The 16,804-nt window shown below is 47.0% G+C and overlaps 1 protein-coding gene across 3 annotated transcripts in view; it reads right to left on the reverse strand.

Moving 5' to 3' along the window:
- Window positions 1-354: 354 nt before the first annotated feature.
- The window catches only part of LOC140428552 (protein phosphatase 1 regulatory inhibitor subunit 16B-like), a 219,657-nt gene continuing 203,207 nt past the window's right edge, over window positions 355-16,804 (reverse strand). For all 3 annotated transcript variants that reach the window (XM_072515153.1, XM_072515154.1, XM_072515155.1), the window contains 2 exons: window positions 11,551-11,722; window positions 355-2,477 (listed from right to left, as the gene is read on the reverse strand). In XM_072515153.1, the coding sequence (XP_072371254.1) occupies window positions 1,968-2,477; window positions 11,551-11,722 (682 nt within the window). In that variant the 3' untranslated portion in view covers window positions 355-1,967. The remainder of the gene's footprint in view (window positions 2,478-11,550; window positions 11,723-16,804) is intronic.

Consider the following 16,804-nt stretch of genomic DNA (forward strand, 5'->3'; position numbering starts at 1 on the left):
GGGCCGGAAAGTGGAGCTGAGTCCACAAAAGATCAGCCATGATCTCATTGAATGGCGGAGCAGGCTCGAGGTGCCATATGGCCTACTCCTGCTCCTAGTTCTTATGTTCTGATCTTTGCGTTGTGGGGGCAAAACCCATGTAAGCATGGGGAGAATGTGCAAACTCTACACGGACAGTGACCCAGAGCCAGAATCGAACCTGGGACCTCGGCGCCGTGAGGCATCAATGCTAACCACTGTGCCACCATGCTGCCCAGACAGAAGAAACGTAGGACTTACGTAGCCCATTTCGCAACCTCAGAATGTACCAAAGTGCTTTACAGTTGATGAATTATTGTGGAAGTGCAGACGCTGTTGTTTTTTAAAAAAAAAACTTTATTCCTTTCTCAGAGTTCCAAAGCCAATGTGCAGAGTGGACAGGGCAAGCCCTTAGTCCATCTCCTTGCTTGTTCCAAAAAAACAATCCAAATTCAGATTGAAACCAATCTATGGTCCCCACAAAAGAGACATACTGGATCCAAGCTGACACGAACACACATTACACCTGATCCTGGGCTTGATCCTACATTTGATCTTTGCCAAAAGAATGTGAAACACCACTCTTAATTTGTCGGAAAACCCAGCAGCCAATTTGCACCCTGCAACGTCCGACAAACAGCTTTGCAATAACGGGCGAGCTAATCTCTGGACATTCTGACTGAAGGATAAATGTCAGTGAGCACACCAGGAGATAGATGTCAGCTTAAGCTTTGAGCTTTTGACTGCTGCAGGTGGATTTTTAACCCAGTTTAAGTTTGCCTTGTGGCCATCCCAGATGGTCACATGATATTCAGTTACTATAGCTACCACTCCAGAATGTGCATAATGCTACCATTCAGTTTCTTGTTGAACTTTACATAGAACGCCATCCTTACCCAGAAGGTTCCGAAACAAGAAAACGGGGGAAATAAGAATACTGGGGGGGGTCCCAACTGTTTCTTTCCTTTCTGGGTGCTGAATGCATGCAGTTGGCGGGGGCTGGACTTGGCGGGACGTGGTCCCAAGTGAAATTGGTTTCAAGAAATACTTGGGGTCTCACCCAGCTCCCTGCCCAGGCGCAGAATTGCCCCACATTGTTGTAGAGATAAATATCCATGTGGGGAGCTTTTCAGTGGGGAACGAGATTGAGACCTGCTTCTGCACACATGCAAGATCTGTGTCTGTGGCCACTGCGCACCTGGAAGTACTCTATCAGTTACAAAAGAGAAAACGTTTCCCATATTGTGTACTCTAGTATGCTCACCCCAGCACCTCTCTCTCTCCCCCCCACCCCCCGCCTCCTCTGTGAGGGAGAGGGGATTAGACTGCACTTTAAACCACAGTTTCTTTAACAAACCATTTCTCCCCACAGATTCCAGGAGAGAGTAATGTAGTCCTTTGAGGACACGAGTAACATTGATGCTTGGGAAATCTTAAATAGGTCAAGCGGACAATATTTACTCACTTCAAAACAATGCAGCATTGTCAAATCCGGCGCTGTGCCTACCTGTTCACTTTAAAGTAAACCGTACAAAACTGACATTTATTTTCATGAACTGGTTAAAGAAGCTCCTGGTGCCGAATGGGCACTCAATTGGGTTCCACTGGATTACCCTCACGTTAAGTCCTGCAATGTGAAAGAATAAAAGAGAGACGGTCCCAGGCGAATCAGAAACTCTATACAATAATAGTGTGCAACCCTTACCAGGCCGGATAGTCAGGAACTCCAGGCAACTGCACAGCCATTCACTCTTACCTTGCAGAATAAGGAATTCCATAAAGTTACACAGTGAATGCAATGGCCAATGAATTAAAATAGTGCTTAAATTAACATCCTCACAACAGTACTTCAATTTAGCAGCTACCGACATGAGCGTCGTCATATAGGCTGCCATCCCTGGCACAAGTGCAACTTTCAACAGAAAACTTTTTCAGTCGCTGCGATTCCATCACACAATCTGGCAACAGCCCTGTCCCTTTGCGTCTGGCTCCTCCAAGGGCGCCTTAAGTCTTAATAGCGGAGGGTCCCCACTGGGCTGGTAGCAGTAGAGCGAGTTCCCATTGGAACTCACTGGCGAGGTCCTGGAGCCCAGCGGGCCGCTCTTCGCCTGAAGCTGGTCACTTTCCCAGATACTTCCCAGGCCGTTGGCCAGAGGAGCTTCCTGGGACATCTGCTTCTTCAGTTTGGCGGCTGCCCGCTGCCGCTTCAGCTCCGACAGCGTCTGGCAGGTCCTGTCTCTGCTTGGCTGCGGCGACGAAGCAGGGCGGCGATCGCCGAGGAGAACCTGGCCATTCACTCTTCCCGCACCGGGAGATGTTCCCGTTGATTCAGTGTTGGCGGAAGACCGCTGGGAAGCTGGCGTGGGGACGGGAGGACTGCTCCTTCCACCAATATCTGCCGACTTGTCTGCCGATTCAACCTCTTCCGTCAGGCTTTTTGGGGGTTCGGATGACAGATTCTGCATTTAAAACAGACACACAAATTACTACATTTTCTTACCTACAAAATCTAGAACTAATCCACACCATAACGACTGCTGGGGAATTTTCTTTACAGCGAGTTGTGATGTGGAAGGCACTCTCTGAAAGGGTGGTGGAAGCAGATTCAACAATAACTTTCAAAAGGGCGTTGGATTATTCTTGAAATGGAGATTTTCAGGATTTATTGCCAAAAGAGCAGGGGAATGGAACTAATTGAATAGCTCTTGTAAAGCGTGATCACAGGCACTTGGGGCTGAAGGGCTTCACTCCATCATTAACGGCAGCACGGCAGCATTGTGGATAGCACAATTGCTTCACAGCTCCAGGGTCCCAAGTTCGATCCCGGCTTGGGTCACTGTCTGTGCGGAGTCTGCACATCCTCCCCGTGTGTGCGTGGGTTTCCTCCGGGTGCTCCGGTTTCCTCCCACAGTCCAAAGATGTGCAGGTTAGGTGGATTGGCCATGATAAATTGCCGTAAGTGTCCAAAATTGCCCTGTGTTGGGTGGGGTTACTGGGTTATGGGGATAGGGTGGAGGTGTGGACCTTGGGTAGGGTGCTCTTTCCAAGAGCCGGTGCAGACCCGATGGGCCGAATGGCCTCCTTCTGCACTGTAAATTCTATGATACTTTATTCCGTCCTTTAAAAGTGCTGATTGATTCAACAGTGCAGTCTTGGTTGTTATTCTCCACCTTCGTTGGCATCAGCTACTCAGCACAGAGAAGAGGTTAAATGTCAGATATCCCTCTGCCTAGAGGACGTAGCACAGCTCTCGACAGGGCACAGATGAAGGAGCTTATTGCTGACTTCAGATCACCCACAGTGCTGTTATGGAGGGAGTTCCAGGAGTTTGACCCAGCGGCAGTGAAGGAAGGACAATGTATTTCCAAGTCAGGATGGTGTGTGGCTTGGAGGGGAACTTGCAGGTGGTGGTACGTCCCATGTCCTTCTCGGTGGCAGAGGTCATGGGTTTGGAAAGTGTTACCAAAGGAGGCTTGGTGAGTTGCTAGAGTGCATTAAAAAAAATAAAAAAAAATTTAGAACACCCAATTATTATTTTTTGTCCCAATTAAGGGGCAATTTAGCGTAGCCAATCCACCTAACCTGCACATCTTGGGTTGCGGGGGTGAAATCCACACAAACATGGGGAGAACGTGCAAACTCCACACGGACAGTGACCCAGGGCCAGGGCTCGAACCCAGGTCCTCAGTCCCAGTGCTAATCACTGCGCCACCATGCTGCCCTGCTAGAATGCATCTTGAGGATGGTAGTGTGTATTCTGTGGTGGAGGGAGTGACTGTTTAATGTGAGGCACTGATCCAGCAGGGTACTTTATTCTGGATGGTGTCGAGCTCCTTGAGCGTAATTGGAGCTCCACTCATCCAGGCAAGTGGACAGCATTCCATCACACCCCTTATTTGTGACTTGTAGATGATGGACAGGCTTTGAAGAGTCGGGAGGCGAGTAATTTCCTGCTGAATTCCTAGCTTCTGACCTGCTCACGTGCCACAGTATTTATATGGCTGGTCCAGTTCAGTTTCTGGTCAATGGTGAATGTTGATGGTGAATTCCCTGTGAAATTTATACCCAAGTATAATGCAATGTTGCATTAAAGTTTGCATTGTGGATTTTTTTTCTAAGTTACATAACTTCAATGTTAATTGTGCATCTTTCATATTGGTTTGTCTTATGGTTGTTTGCCACCTAGTGGTATAATTGTGAACCACAGCACATAGATGAGCATCAATGCACCAATTAACAAACATATTAAACTGACTATATTGCACAATTTAAACAGTGCCAGAGAGTCTTGCACATCTTCTAAAAAATGTTCTTTCTCCTTCATAACAAATATTGGTTCAAAGATTCTATTTTTCTGCACAGATATTTGGAGGTAGTTAAAAGGAGTGGGGAGGATTTATCGCTGAATGGATTGGGAGGTCCCTCACCTGATTGGCGAGTGTTTTATTTATTGGATGTGGGTGTCACTGGCTAGGCCAGCATTTAATGTCCATTCCTAATTGCCCTTGAGAAGGTGGTGGTGTTACCATTTAAGAGTCAACCACATTGCTGTGGGTCTGGAGTCACACGTAGGCCAGACCAGTTAAGGACGGCAGATCTCCATTCATAGATTCATAGAATTTACAGTGCAGAAGGAGGCCATTCGGCCCATCGAGTCTGCACCGGCTCTTGGAAAGTGCACCCTACCCAAGCCCACACCTTCACCCTATCCCCATAACCCAGTTACCCCATCCAACACTAAGGGCAACTTTGGACACTAAGGGCAATTTAGCATGACCAATCCATCTAACCTGCACATCTTTGGACTGTGGGAGGAAACCGGAGCATCTGGAGGAAACCCACGCACACACAGGGAGAACGTGCAGACTCAGCACAGACAGTGTCCATTCGTGAACCAGATGGGTTTGTAACCACAATCGACATTTCACTTTCAATCCCAGATGTTTTCTCTATTGAAGTGGGATTTTAACCCGGATCCATGGGCCCCCAGAGCATTACTCCGAGTCTCTGGTTTGCTGGCCCAGCGGCAATACCTCCAATGCACCAACGTCTCCCATTTAGCAACAGTTATATAACGAGGGCTTTAAACCAAAGGGAAGTGCGAGAAGAGAAGACAAGAGAGCAAGATAGAGTAAGGAAAGTGATTGCCAACGCGTGGCAAGAAGGGGCAGAGAGTACAACTCGCAGATAAGGCTAGAAGTTGTGAAAATAATTCAAAGAGAGAATGAAAGACACCCTTGCTGAATGCACACAACAAGGTGGGTTAAGTGGCAGCAGAATGAGAATTAACCAGATACGATCTACTTTTTATTATGAAGACATGGCTGCAGGGTGAACAAGGCTGGTTACTGAATATTCAAGAATATTCAACATTTAGGAAGGATGGGCAAAAGGGAAAAGGGGTTGGGGTAGCGCTGTTAATAAAGGATGAAATCAGTGAGGGAGGATCGTAGATCGGAAGATCAAGGTTGGGTGGAGCTAAGAAACAGCAGGGGGCAGCAGACAATGGCAGGAGTTGTTTGTAGGTCGCCAAACCGTAGAGGTAATGTAGGGCACAGTACAAATCAGGGTTTTTTGAAGATGTAACTAGCAGAATAGATAAGGGTGAACCAGTGGATGTGCTGTACATGGATTTTCAGAAGGCTTTTGAGAAGATTCCACACAAGAGGTTGTTGAGCAAAATTAGAGCACATGGGATTGGGGGTAATATACTGACATAGACTGAAGTTAGAGAGTAGGGATAAACAGTCACTCTCACGTTGGCAGACTGTTACTAGTGAGGTTCCGCAAGGATCTGTCCTTGGGCACCAGCTATTGGCAATCTACATCAATGATGTGGGTGTGGTGACCAAATATAATATTTCCAAGTTTGCTGATGACTCACATCTTGGTCGGAACACGAGTTGTGAGAAGGACGTAAAGTGGATTTAGACAGGCCAGGTGAATGGGCAAGAGCATTGCAGGTGGCGTTTAATGTATAAAAAAGTGAAGTTATCACATTGGTAGGAAAAACAGAAATGCAATTTCTTAAATAATTCTTTAAACTAGTTTGGCAGGGGGATAGGACCCAGAGCTACGCATCAGAGGATAGGGTAGCTGTTGAACAGGCAGAAATAGTATGCAGCGAGTCTGTGAGAAAGGATAGACAGTTGACTAAGAAGGCAAATGGAATGTTGTCCTTCATTGCTAGAGGGATGGAGTTTAAGACTAGGGAGGTCCTGCTGCAATTGTATAAGGTGTTAGTGAGGCCACACCTGGAGTATTTTGTTCAGTTTTGGTCTCCTTACTTGAGAAATGGCGTACTGGCACTGGAGGGTGTGCAGAGGAGATTCACCAGAGCTGAAGGGGTTGGATTACGAGGAGAGGTTGAGTAGACTTGGACCGTACTCGTTGGAATTTAGAAGGATGAAGGGGGATCTTATAGAAACATATAAAATTATGAAGGGAATAGATAGGATAGATGCGGGCAGGTTGTTTCCACTGGTGGGTGAAAGCAGAACTAGGGGGCATAGCCTCAAAATAAGGAGAAGTAGATTTAGGACTGAGCTTTGGAGGAACTTCTTCACCCAAAGGGTTGTGAATCTATGGAATTCCTTGCCCAGTGAAGCAGAAGAGGCTCCTTCATTAAATGTTTTTAAGATAAAGATAGATAGTTTTTTGAAGAATAAAGGGATTAAGGGTTATGGTGTTCTGGCCGGAAAGTGGAGCTGAGTCCACAAAAGATCAGCCATGATCTCATTGAATGGTGGAGCAGGCTCGAAGAGCCAGATGGCCTATTCCTGCTTCTAGTTCATTTGTTCTTATGTTCTTGACAGGGCAAAGTTGCACTCAGGGGAATGGGGTAAAGTGTGTCTGTTTCAATGCAAGGAGTGTCAGGAATAAGGGAGATGAACTTAGAGCATGGACATGGATCTGTACTTGGAAGTACAATGTTGTGGCCATTACGGAGATATGGATTTCACAGGGGCAGGAATGGTTGTGAGATGTTCCAGGGTTTAGATATTTTGAGAAGAATAGGGAGGGAGGTAAAAGAGGATGAGGAGTGGCACTGTTAATTAGGGAGTGCATCACAGCTGCAGAAAAGGAGGTAGTCGAGGAGGGTTTGTCTACTGAGTCAGTATGGGTGGAAGTCAGAAATAAGAAAGGAGCAGTCACTTTATTGGGAGTTTTTTTATACAGCCCCCAATAGCAGCAGAGAGATGCGGAACAGATTGGGCGGCAGATCTTGGATAGGTGCAGAAGTAACAGAGTTGTTGTCATGGGTGACTTCAACTTCCCTAATATTGACTGGAACCTCCTTAGGGCAAATGGTTTGGATGGAGCAGATTTTGTTAGGTATGTACAGGAAGGATTCCTGACTCAATCTGTAGATAGGCCGACGAGGGGGGAGGCCATATTGGATTTGGTGCTTGGCAACGAACCAGGCCAGGTGTCAGATGTCTCGGTTGGAGAGCATTTCGGTGACAGTGACCACAACTCCTTGACCTTTACCATAGTCTTGGAGAGGGATAGGAACAGACAGTATGGGAAGGTATTTAATTGGGGGAGGGAAAATTATACTGCTATTAGACAGGAGCTGAGGAGCATAAATTGGGAACAGTTGCTCTCAGGGAAATGCACAAAGGTAATGTGGGGGTTGTTTAAGGAGCACTTGCTGCTAGTGCTGGATCGTTTTATCCCACTGAGCCAAGGAAGGAATGGTCAGGTAAAGGAGCCTTGGATGGCAAGAGAAGTGGAGCTTCTAGTCAAGAGGAAGAAGGAAGCTTACATAAGGTTGAGGAAGCAAGGATCTGGCATGGCTCCAGAGGGTTACAAGGTAGCCAGGAAGGAACTCAAAAATGGACTTGGGAGAGCTCAAGGGGGCACGAAAAAGCCCCGGCGGGAAGGATTAGGGAAAACCCCAAGGCGTTCTACACTTATGTGAGAAATAAAAGGATGATCAGAGTGAGAGCAGGGCCAATCAGGGATAGTGGAGGGAACTTGTGCCTAGAGTCGGAGGTGGTAGGGGAGGCACTCACTGAATATTTTGCTTCAGTATTCACTAGAGAGAGGGACCTTGTTGCTTGTGAGAACAGCGTGAATCAGGTTAATAGGCTTGAACAGGTTGATATTAAGAAAGAGGATGTGCTGGAAATTTTGAAAAGCATCAGGATAGATAAGTCCCCTGGGCCTGACGGGATATACCCAAGGTTACTACAGGGAGGGAGGAGATTGCTGCGCCGTTGGCATTGATCTTTGTGTCCTCACTCTCCACTGGAGTAGTACCGGATGATTGGAGGGAGGCGAATGTTGTTCCCTTTCTTGAATAGGGAAATCCCTGGGAATTACAGACCCATCAGTCTTACTACTGTGGTGAGCAAAATATTGGAAAGGATTCTGAGAGATGGGAATTATGATTATTTAGAAAAACATAGTTTGATTAATGATAGTCAGTATAGCTTTGTGAGGGGCAGCTCACAAGCTTCATTGAATTCTTTGAAGATGTGATGAGACACATTGATGAAGGGTGGGCAGTGGATATGGTATGTATGGATTCCAGTGAGGCATTTGATAAGGTTTCCCATGGTAGGCTCATTCAGAAAGTTAGGGAAATTGGGATACAGGGAAATTTGGCTGTCTGGATACAGAATTGGCTGGCCAAAAGAAGACAGCAAGTGGTAGTGGATGGAAAGTATTCTGCCCGGAGGTCGGTGACCAGTGATGTCCTGCAGGGATCGGTTCTGGGACCTCTGCTCTTTATGGTTTTTATAAATGACTTGGATGAGGAAGTGGAAGGGTGGGTTAGTAAGTTTGCCGATGACACAAAGGTTGGTGGAGTTGTAGTGTTGAGGGCTGTTGCAGGTTACAACAGGACATTGACAGGATGTAGAGCTGGGCTGAGAAGTGGCAGGTGGAGTTCAACCTAGATAAATGTGAAGTGATTCATTTTGGAAGATCGAATTTGAATGCTGAATACAGGGTTAAAGGCAGGATTCTTGGAAGTGTGGAGGAACAGAGGGATCTTGGGGTCCACATACATAGATCCCTCAAAGTTGCCACCCAGGTTGATAGGGTTGTTAAGAAGGCGTAGGGTGTGTTGGCTTTCATTAACGGGGGATTGAGTTTAAGAGCCGTGAGGTTTTGCTGCAGCTTTATAAAACTCTAGTTAGACCACACTTGGAATATTGTGTCCAGTTCTGGTCGCCTCATTATAGCAAGGGTGTGGATGCTTTTGAGAGGGTACAGAGGAGAGTTACTAGGATGCTGCCTGGACTGGAGGGCATGTCTTATGAAAAAAGGTTGAGGGAGCTAGGGCTTTTCTCACTGAAGCGAAGAAGGCAGAGAGGTGAATTGATAGAGGTGTACAAGGTGATGAGAGGCATGGATAGAGTGGATAGCCAGAGACTTTTCCCCAGGGCAGAAATGGGTGTCACGAGGAGACATAATTTTAAGGTGATTGGAGGAAGGTATAGAGGAGATGTCAGAGGTAGGTTCTTTACACAGAGAGTGGTGGATGCGTGGAATGCACTGCCAGCAGAGGTGGTGGAGTCAGAGTCATTAGGGACATTTAAGCGACTCTTAGACAGGCACATGGACAGCAGTAAATTGAAGGGGTGTAGGTTAGGTTGATCTTAGATTAGGATAAATGGTCGGCACAACATCATGGGCCGAAGGGCCTGTACTGTGCTGTACTGTTCTATGTTCTAAATGGGGAGCGATTGAGAGGTGTTGATGTCCAAAGCGAGCCGGGTCCTTGTTCACAAGTCACTGAAAGCTAACATGCAGGTGCAGCAGACAATTAGAAAGGGAAATAATCATAATACCCTTTATTATTGTCATAAGTAGGCTTACATTAACACTGCAAAGAAGTTACTGTGAAAAGCCCCTAGTCGCCACATTCCGGCGCCTGTCTGGGTACACGGAGGGAGAATTCAGAATGTCCAATTCACCTAACAGCACATCTTTCGGACACGTGGGAGGAAACCAGAGCGCCCGGAGGAAACCCACGCAGACACAGGGAGAACGTGCAGACTCCGCACAGACGGTGACCCAACCGGGAATCGAACCTGGGACCCTGGCGCTGTGAAGAAACTGTGCTAACCACTGTGCTACTATGCTGCCCATGGGCTGTTGGCCTTAATTGCATTGGGGTTTGAGTACAGCAGTAAAGATGTCTTGCTGAAATTGTATAGAGCCTTGCTGAGACCACATTTGGAGTACTTTGTGCAGTGTTGGCCTCCTAACCTAAGGCAGGATATACTTGCCATAGAGGGACTACTGCAGCAAATGTTCACTAAACTGATCTCTGGGATGGCAGGAGGAGAGACAAAGGAGACTGGACCTGTATTCTCTGGAGGTTAGAAGCCTAAGAGGTGATCTCATAGAAATGTGCAAAATTCTAACAGGACGTGTCAGGGAAGATATCGGAACAAGGTTTTCCCTTGCTGGTAAAGGGAGGGGGAGGGGGTGTATAGAGCCAGTGGACACAGCCTCAGAATAAGATGTAGGACTGAGATAAGGAGGAATTTCTTTGCTCTGAGGGTGGTGAATCTTTGGAATTCTCTGCCCCAGTAGCTGGTGGAGGTTCAATCAATGAGTATGTTCAAGACTAAGATGGGTGGGTACATTTCTAGCTGTTAAAGACATCAAGGGACATTGAGATACGTGAAGGTCCGCCATGATCCAGTCGAATGCCAGAGCAGGCTGAAGGGGACGAATGGTTTTCTCTTCCTCTCATTTCCTTTGTTCCTATTCACAGCCCCCCCGCCCGCCCAGTGATGTCCGATTGTAATTTTAAATTGCAGCTGGCAAGGCCTCCCCTTGCTGGTTATATTTAATCATGATTTGGTTTCTGGTCTCTCAGGGAATCGGGGGAATATGAGGAGCAGGGGAGAAAATGGAGTTGAGGCCAAAGAGCAGTCGCGGTCACCTGAATTGGGGAACAGGCTCGAAGATACAGTCCTGCTCCTGCTTCTCACGTTCTTATTTAAGTCGGGGGAGCACAGTAGCATAGTGGTTAGCACAATTGCTTCACAGCTCCAGGGTCCCAGGTTCGATTCCTGGGTCACTGTCTGTGCGGAGTCTGCACATTCTCCCCGTGTGTGCGTGGGTTTCCTCCGGGTGCTCCGGTTTCCTCCCACAGTCCAAAGATGTGCAGGTTAGGTGGATTGGCCATGGTAAATTGCTCTTCGTGTCCAAAATTGCCCTTAGTGTTGGGTGGGGTTGCTGGGTTATGAGGATAGGGTGGAGGTGTTGACCTTGGGTAGGGTGCTCTTTCCAAGAGCCGGTGCAGACTCGATGGGCCGAATGGCCGCCTTCGGCACTGCAAATTCTATGAAATCGGCCGCGCCATTTTAAAATACGCAGATCAACTCGGGGCCCGATTATCCATGTTAACCCGAGACATGATCAGACCGGGGGATGCAGGGGCAACGTTAAACTTGCCAGGAACACAGTAAGGGACATATGAATGGACAGATAGGGCCCCAATTTAACATTGCATCCTGAATGATGGAAACTCCAACACCTGGATATTTTAGTGGAAGTCTTTACCGGGGTCAGATTCTCTTGATCTTTGGATGACTCCATATCTTCTCCGTCGCTGCTCGCAATTTCCCTTTCCATTTCCTTCTGCCCCACCTGCTGCCAGATAATTGCTTCTTGCTCGCATTCCTTCCTGTACAAATTATTTCGGTCAGACACGCTTGCGCGACGCACGACTGTCCTGAAGGGAAACAGGAGATCTACATCACTCTTTGCACAAAGCTTCCCTACACTGATTGTTCCGACTTGAGAATGGATACCGCGCCGCCTGGGGCTAACCCAGTCCTTAGATCAACTCACAGGGCACAAGCTGATTGGTGTCACTTCCCATTCCCTTCCCTCACTGCAAGAAAAGGAATATATCGGTTTTCAAGATGAAGGATCTTAACGATGGCTAATGAAACATTTTTCATTTCGGGAAGACAGTCAATATCAAAGCCAAAAGGGTATTCGGGAGAAATGTTATTACTCCGTGAGTGGTTAGACCGTGGAACTTAAGGGCAGCACAGTGGCGCAGTGGTTAGCACTGCTACCTCACGGCGCCGAGGACCGGGGTTCGATCCCGACCCCAGGTCACTGTCTGTGTGGAGTTTGCACATTCTCCTCGTGTCTGCGTGGGTTTCACCCCCACAACCAAAAAGGATATGCAGGGTAGGTGGATTGGCCACGTTAAATTGACGCTTAATTGGAATTTATTTTTAAAACTGTGTGCGATTGCTGGTGGAGTCAGGGTTACCAGCAATGTCCTTGTTATATGGGATAGTCCTGTATTAGAGGGCACTGTCCCATGTCCCAGGTCCCATGGTGACAGGATGCCGTTTTTTCCATGAAATCTCACACATCTGCTCCTTTTCTGTTGGTGCACCATGGTAGCCGTCCACAACACCACCCCACCACTCTTTTTAAAAAAAAAAATTTAGAGTACCCAATTCATTTTTCCCAATGAAGGGGCAATTTAGCGTTGTCAATCCACCTAGCCTGCACATCTTTGGGTTGTGGGGGCGAAACCCACGCAAACACGGGGAGAATGTGCAAACCCCACACGGACAGTGACCCAGGGCCGGGATCGAACCTGGGACCTCGACGCCGGGAGGCAGCAGTGCTAACCACTGCGCCACCGTGCTGCCCACCCCACCACTCTGACAGCTCCTCCCCTCACCCCTTACCCCAATGAACCCCTAGGTTGGAGTGTCCCTTCCCTTCCTCCGTGAGTGTTGATCACCCTGCGTGGAATGAGAACAGATTGCTCCTTAGTTGAGAGGTGGCAATCATTTGGAATTCATATGCAGCACCGAAGGAAACCATCGTGCATTGGTCAGGACTCTCTGAAAGAAGTATCCGTTAGTCCGGTACACCATATGTGCTGACGTTTTTCCTTTCGTCTTGCCCCGAACAGGCATGAAGAAATTACAAATTTTAAAGCTATATATTTTTTTAAAAAATGAACACAATATCCGGGAAGATGGCTGCCGCAAATACCTGTTCAAATGTGGATGAAAACATAGAGATGGTGGGGTTTCAGACAACTCATCTCCCTGTTTCACCAGGGACATCGGAACTCAGTGAGTGTTAGACATTTGTGAAATGGGTCCCAATGACCTTTTCACTGTATTATGATGGCCCCTTGCTCAAACACAAAGACCGTGGCCTTTTAGAGGAGATTGTGGCAGACTGATTATGTCACTGGACTGGTAATTTCGATGCGAAAGCTAATCCTACATAGAACACACAGTGCAGAAGGCCATTCGGCCCATTGAGTCTGCACCGACCCACTTAAGGCCTCTTTCCGCCCTATCCCCTGTAGCCATGTAAAATGGCTACTCAAACAGACAGCTGCAGGTAAAACAGCATATTCGCCTCTGGGGAAGCCAGACCGAATCGATACCTGCAGCCATCAACATAACAACACCCCAGCCGTCTGCATATAAAGTAGCAATCCCGGGAACAATATGCTACAAATTAGTAACACAAAGCAGACCCAGACCTTTCGGCGCCAGCAGGAGCTGACACAAAGAAAGGTAAACGACCACCCCTCGATCAAGGAATCGCTCCAGTATTGGAGAATATCGAACCAAGTGATTGGGACCAAGTCCAATCACTTGGAACCAGGTACAAGGTCCGCCCTGAGAGGCGGGAAGCCCCTGGGGACTATAAGAATAGGGGCCAAGTTCAAATCGACCCTTCTTCCCTTCTTCTTCTCTCCGCACCCTTCGAGACCCTTCTGCAGAGAACGGAAGTTTTACTCCAATGATCGCTACGAGATAGGCACTCCTGACTATCAACCTGTACCAGCTTTTGAATCCCGCAGGCTCAGAACCCATTCGAAAGGCCATTCGTTTCCCTGACCTGGTGGGCCATTTCCAAAGTTAAGTATTGGCCTGTTAGTTGTAGGAAGTAGCTTAGAAGTAGAATTAATGTATAAGTATTAATTGCTGTATATAATAAATGAGCGTTGATTTAACTCTTACTAAGCGGTGTGTTGGATTATTAATCATTACTCGGACTTGGACCACGTGGCGGTATCAGAAAGATACCTGGCGACTCAAGAGCAAAGGTGACAGAATAAGAGCAATTAAGCTAAGGCTAAAACGAGCAACACCCCGTAACCCAATAACCCCTCCTAACCTTTTTGGTCACTAAGGGCAATTTATCACGGCCAATCCACCTAACCTGCACATCTTTGGACTGGGGGAGGAAACCGGAGCACCCGGAGGAAACCCACGCAGACACAGGGAGGATGTGCAGACTCCGCACAGACAGTGACCCAGCGGGGAATCAAACCTGGGACCCCGGCGCTGTGAAGCCACAGCGCTATCCACTTGTGCTGCCTTGTGCTGCCCAAATCCTCTGGGGACATAGGTTCAAATCCCACCATAGCAGTTTGCGGCATTTACATTCAATTAACAAAATCTGTAAATGTAAGCTAATCTCAATCATAGTGAAGCTATCATCTGGTTCATCAACATCCTTTCGGGAAAGAAATCTGCCATCCTTGCTTGGTCTGGTCTACTTGTGACCCCAGACCCACAGCAGTGTGAATGACTCTTAACTGGCCTCTAGCATCTATTATATATATATTTTTTATAAATTTAAAGTGCCAAATTATTTTTTTCCAATGAAGGGGTAATTTAGCGCGGCCAATCCACCTACCCTGCACATCTTTGGGTTGTGGGGCTGAGACCCACGCAGACACCCCACACGGAGTGTGACCCGGGGCCGGGATCGAACCCGGGTCCTCGGCATCGTGAGGCAACAGTGCTAACCACTGCGCCAGCGTACTGCCCTAGAATCTATTATAAAGGATGTGATAAATGGACACTTGGACAATCACGATCCGATTGGGCATAAAGTCAGCATGGATTTACGAATGGGAAATCATGTCTGACGAACTTGGAATTTTTTGAGGATGTTACTAACAAAATTGATAAAGGAGAGTCGATGGACGTAGTACATTTGGATTTTCAGAAGGCTGTTGATAAAGTCCCCACAGGATGCTGATTTGCAAAATGAAAGCACACGAGATAGAAGGCAATATACTGGCATGGATTAAGGATTGGCTACCAGACAAAAAACAGAATAGGAATAAATGGGTCATTCACCTATTGGCAGGCTGTGGCTAGTGGGCTACCACAAGGATCAGTTCTTGGGCCCCAGCTGTTCACAATATATATTAATGATTTGGATGTGGGGACCAAATGTAATATTTCCAAGTTGATGGGTGGTACAAAGCTAGGCAGGAATGTGCGTTGTGAGGAAGATGTAAAGCGGCTACAGGAGGATTTGGACAAACTCAGTGGGTGGGCAAGGACATGGCAGATGGAACATAATGTGGAAAAATGTGAGGTAATCCGCTTCGGTAGAAGGAACAGATGTGCAGAGTATTTCCTAAATAAAAAGAAATTAGAAAATGTAGATGTACATAGGGACCTGGGTGTCCTTGTTCATAAGTCACTGAAGGCTCACATGCAGGTGCAGCAAGTTATTAAGAAGGCTAATTAAATGTTAGCCTTTATCATAAGAGGATTTGAGTACAGGAGCAATAAGGACTTGCTTCAATTGTATACATGTTTGGTTAGACCACACCCAGAGTCCTGCGTGCAATTTGGTCCCCTTACCTCAGAAAGGGTAGTATTGCCGTAGAGGGAGTGCAACGAAGGTTCATCAGATGGTGGGGGTGTCTTATGAAGAGAGATTGGGAAAACTGGGCCTGTATTCTCTAGAGTTTCAGAGAATGAGAGGTGATCTCATTGAACCTTCAAAACACTTAAAGGAATGGAGAGCGGTAGACGCAGGTAAGATTTTTCCCTTGGTTGGGGAGTCTCGAACCAGGGGGCACAATTTCAAAATAAGGAGGAAGCCTTTTGAGCATAAATTTCTTAACACGGAGGCTTGTGAATCTTTGGAATTCTCTACCCCAGAGAGCTGCAGAAGCTCAGTCATTGGGTATATTTAAGGTAGAGATTGATAGATTTCTGATTGACAATAACATAAAAAGGTTACGGGGATAGTGGGGGTAAAAGGCACTAAAATGTCCGATCAGCCATTATAGTATTCAATGGCGGAGCAGGTTCGAGGGGCTGAATGGCCTACTCCTGTTCCGATGTTCTTAAGACAGCGCTTGAAATGTGAAAAGCCACAACACAGAATGTTTATCAGCCTAACACACAAACATATTTGGAAAAAGACTTTGGACTCGTAACATATCACATGGGTGAGACGGTTATATTTGTCTTTTAAAACAGCAAGGATAAGTTCGGCAGAGACATGGACACCAGCTGAAAGCCATCAAACAAACTGCAGTCAACCAAGTAGCCAAGGCAGAAATACCCTGAAGGTGGGAGAAAGACTATCAAACTTGTTTCAATTTCAATATTCTCCTGAAAGCCAATCTCCTGGCAATTCAATTATAAGAAGCCTTGCAGCTTACTGAGAATCTTCTGCTTTTCAAGATCTTCACAGCAGTCAAAGTAACAACTTGTTTAAGAAACTACATGCCTGCCATGAAAGAGACGCTAATAATACCAAGTTATAACAGTATTTTTTCCATGTGCCACACTAAATCCCTTCTATTCGAATCAGTGTGCATCCTCTTCCAGTCAAGACCTTTATATCCTTTTGATCCCCATTGACAGCGTTTCCTGTACCCTTGCCAGGCCCCAGTTTCCTACCCCTTGGTCTAGCCTCTGCCTTCCATTGTTCCTCCTCCTCAATCTCCTTGGCCCTCTATCTTCCATTGTGCGTCTTTTCCTATTGCCCCCCCCCA

This window comes from Scyliorhinus torazame, chromosome 8 (genome assembly GCF_047496885.1).
Source record: "Scyliorhinus torazame isolate Kashiwa2021f chromosome 8, sScyTor2.1, whole genome shotgun sequence".
Taxonomy (NCBI): domain Eukaryota; kingdom Metazoa; phylum Chordata; class Chondrichthyes; order Carcharhiniformes; family Scyliorhinidae; genus Scyliorhinus; species Scyliorhinus torazame.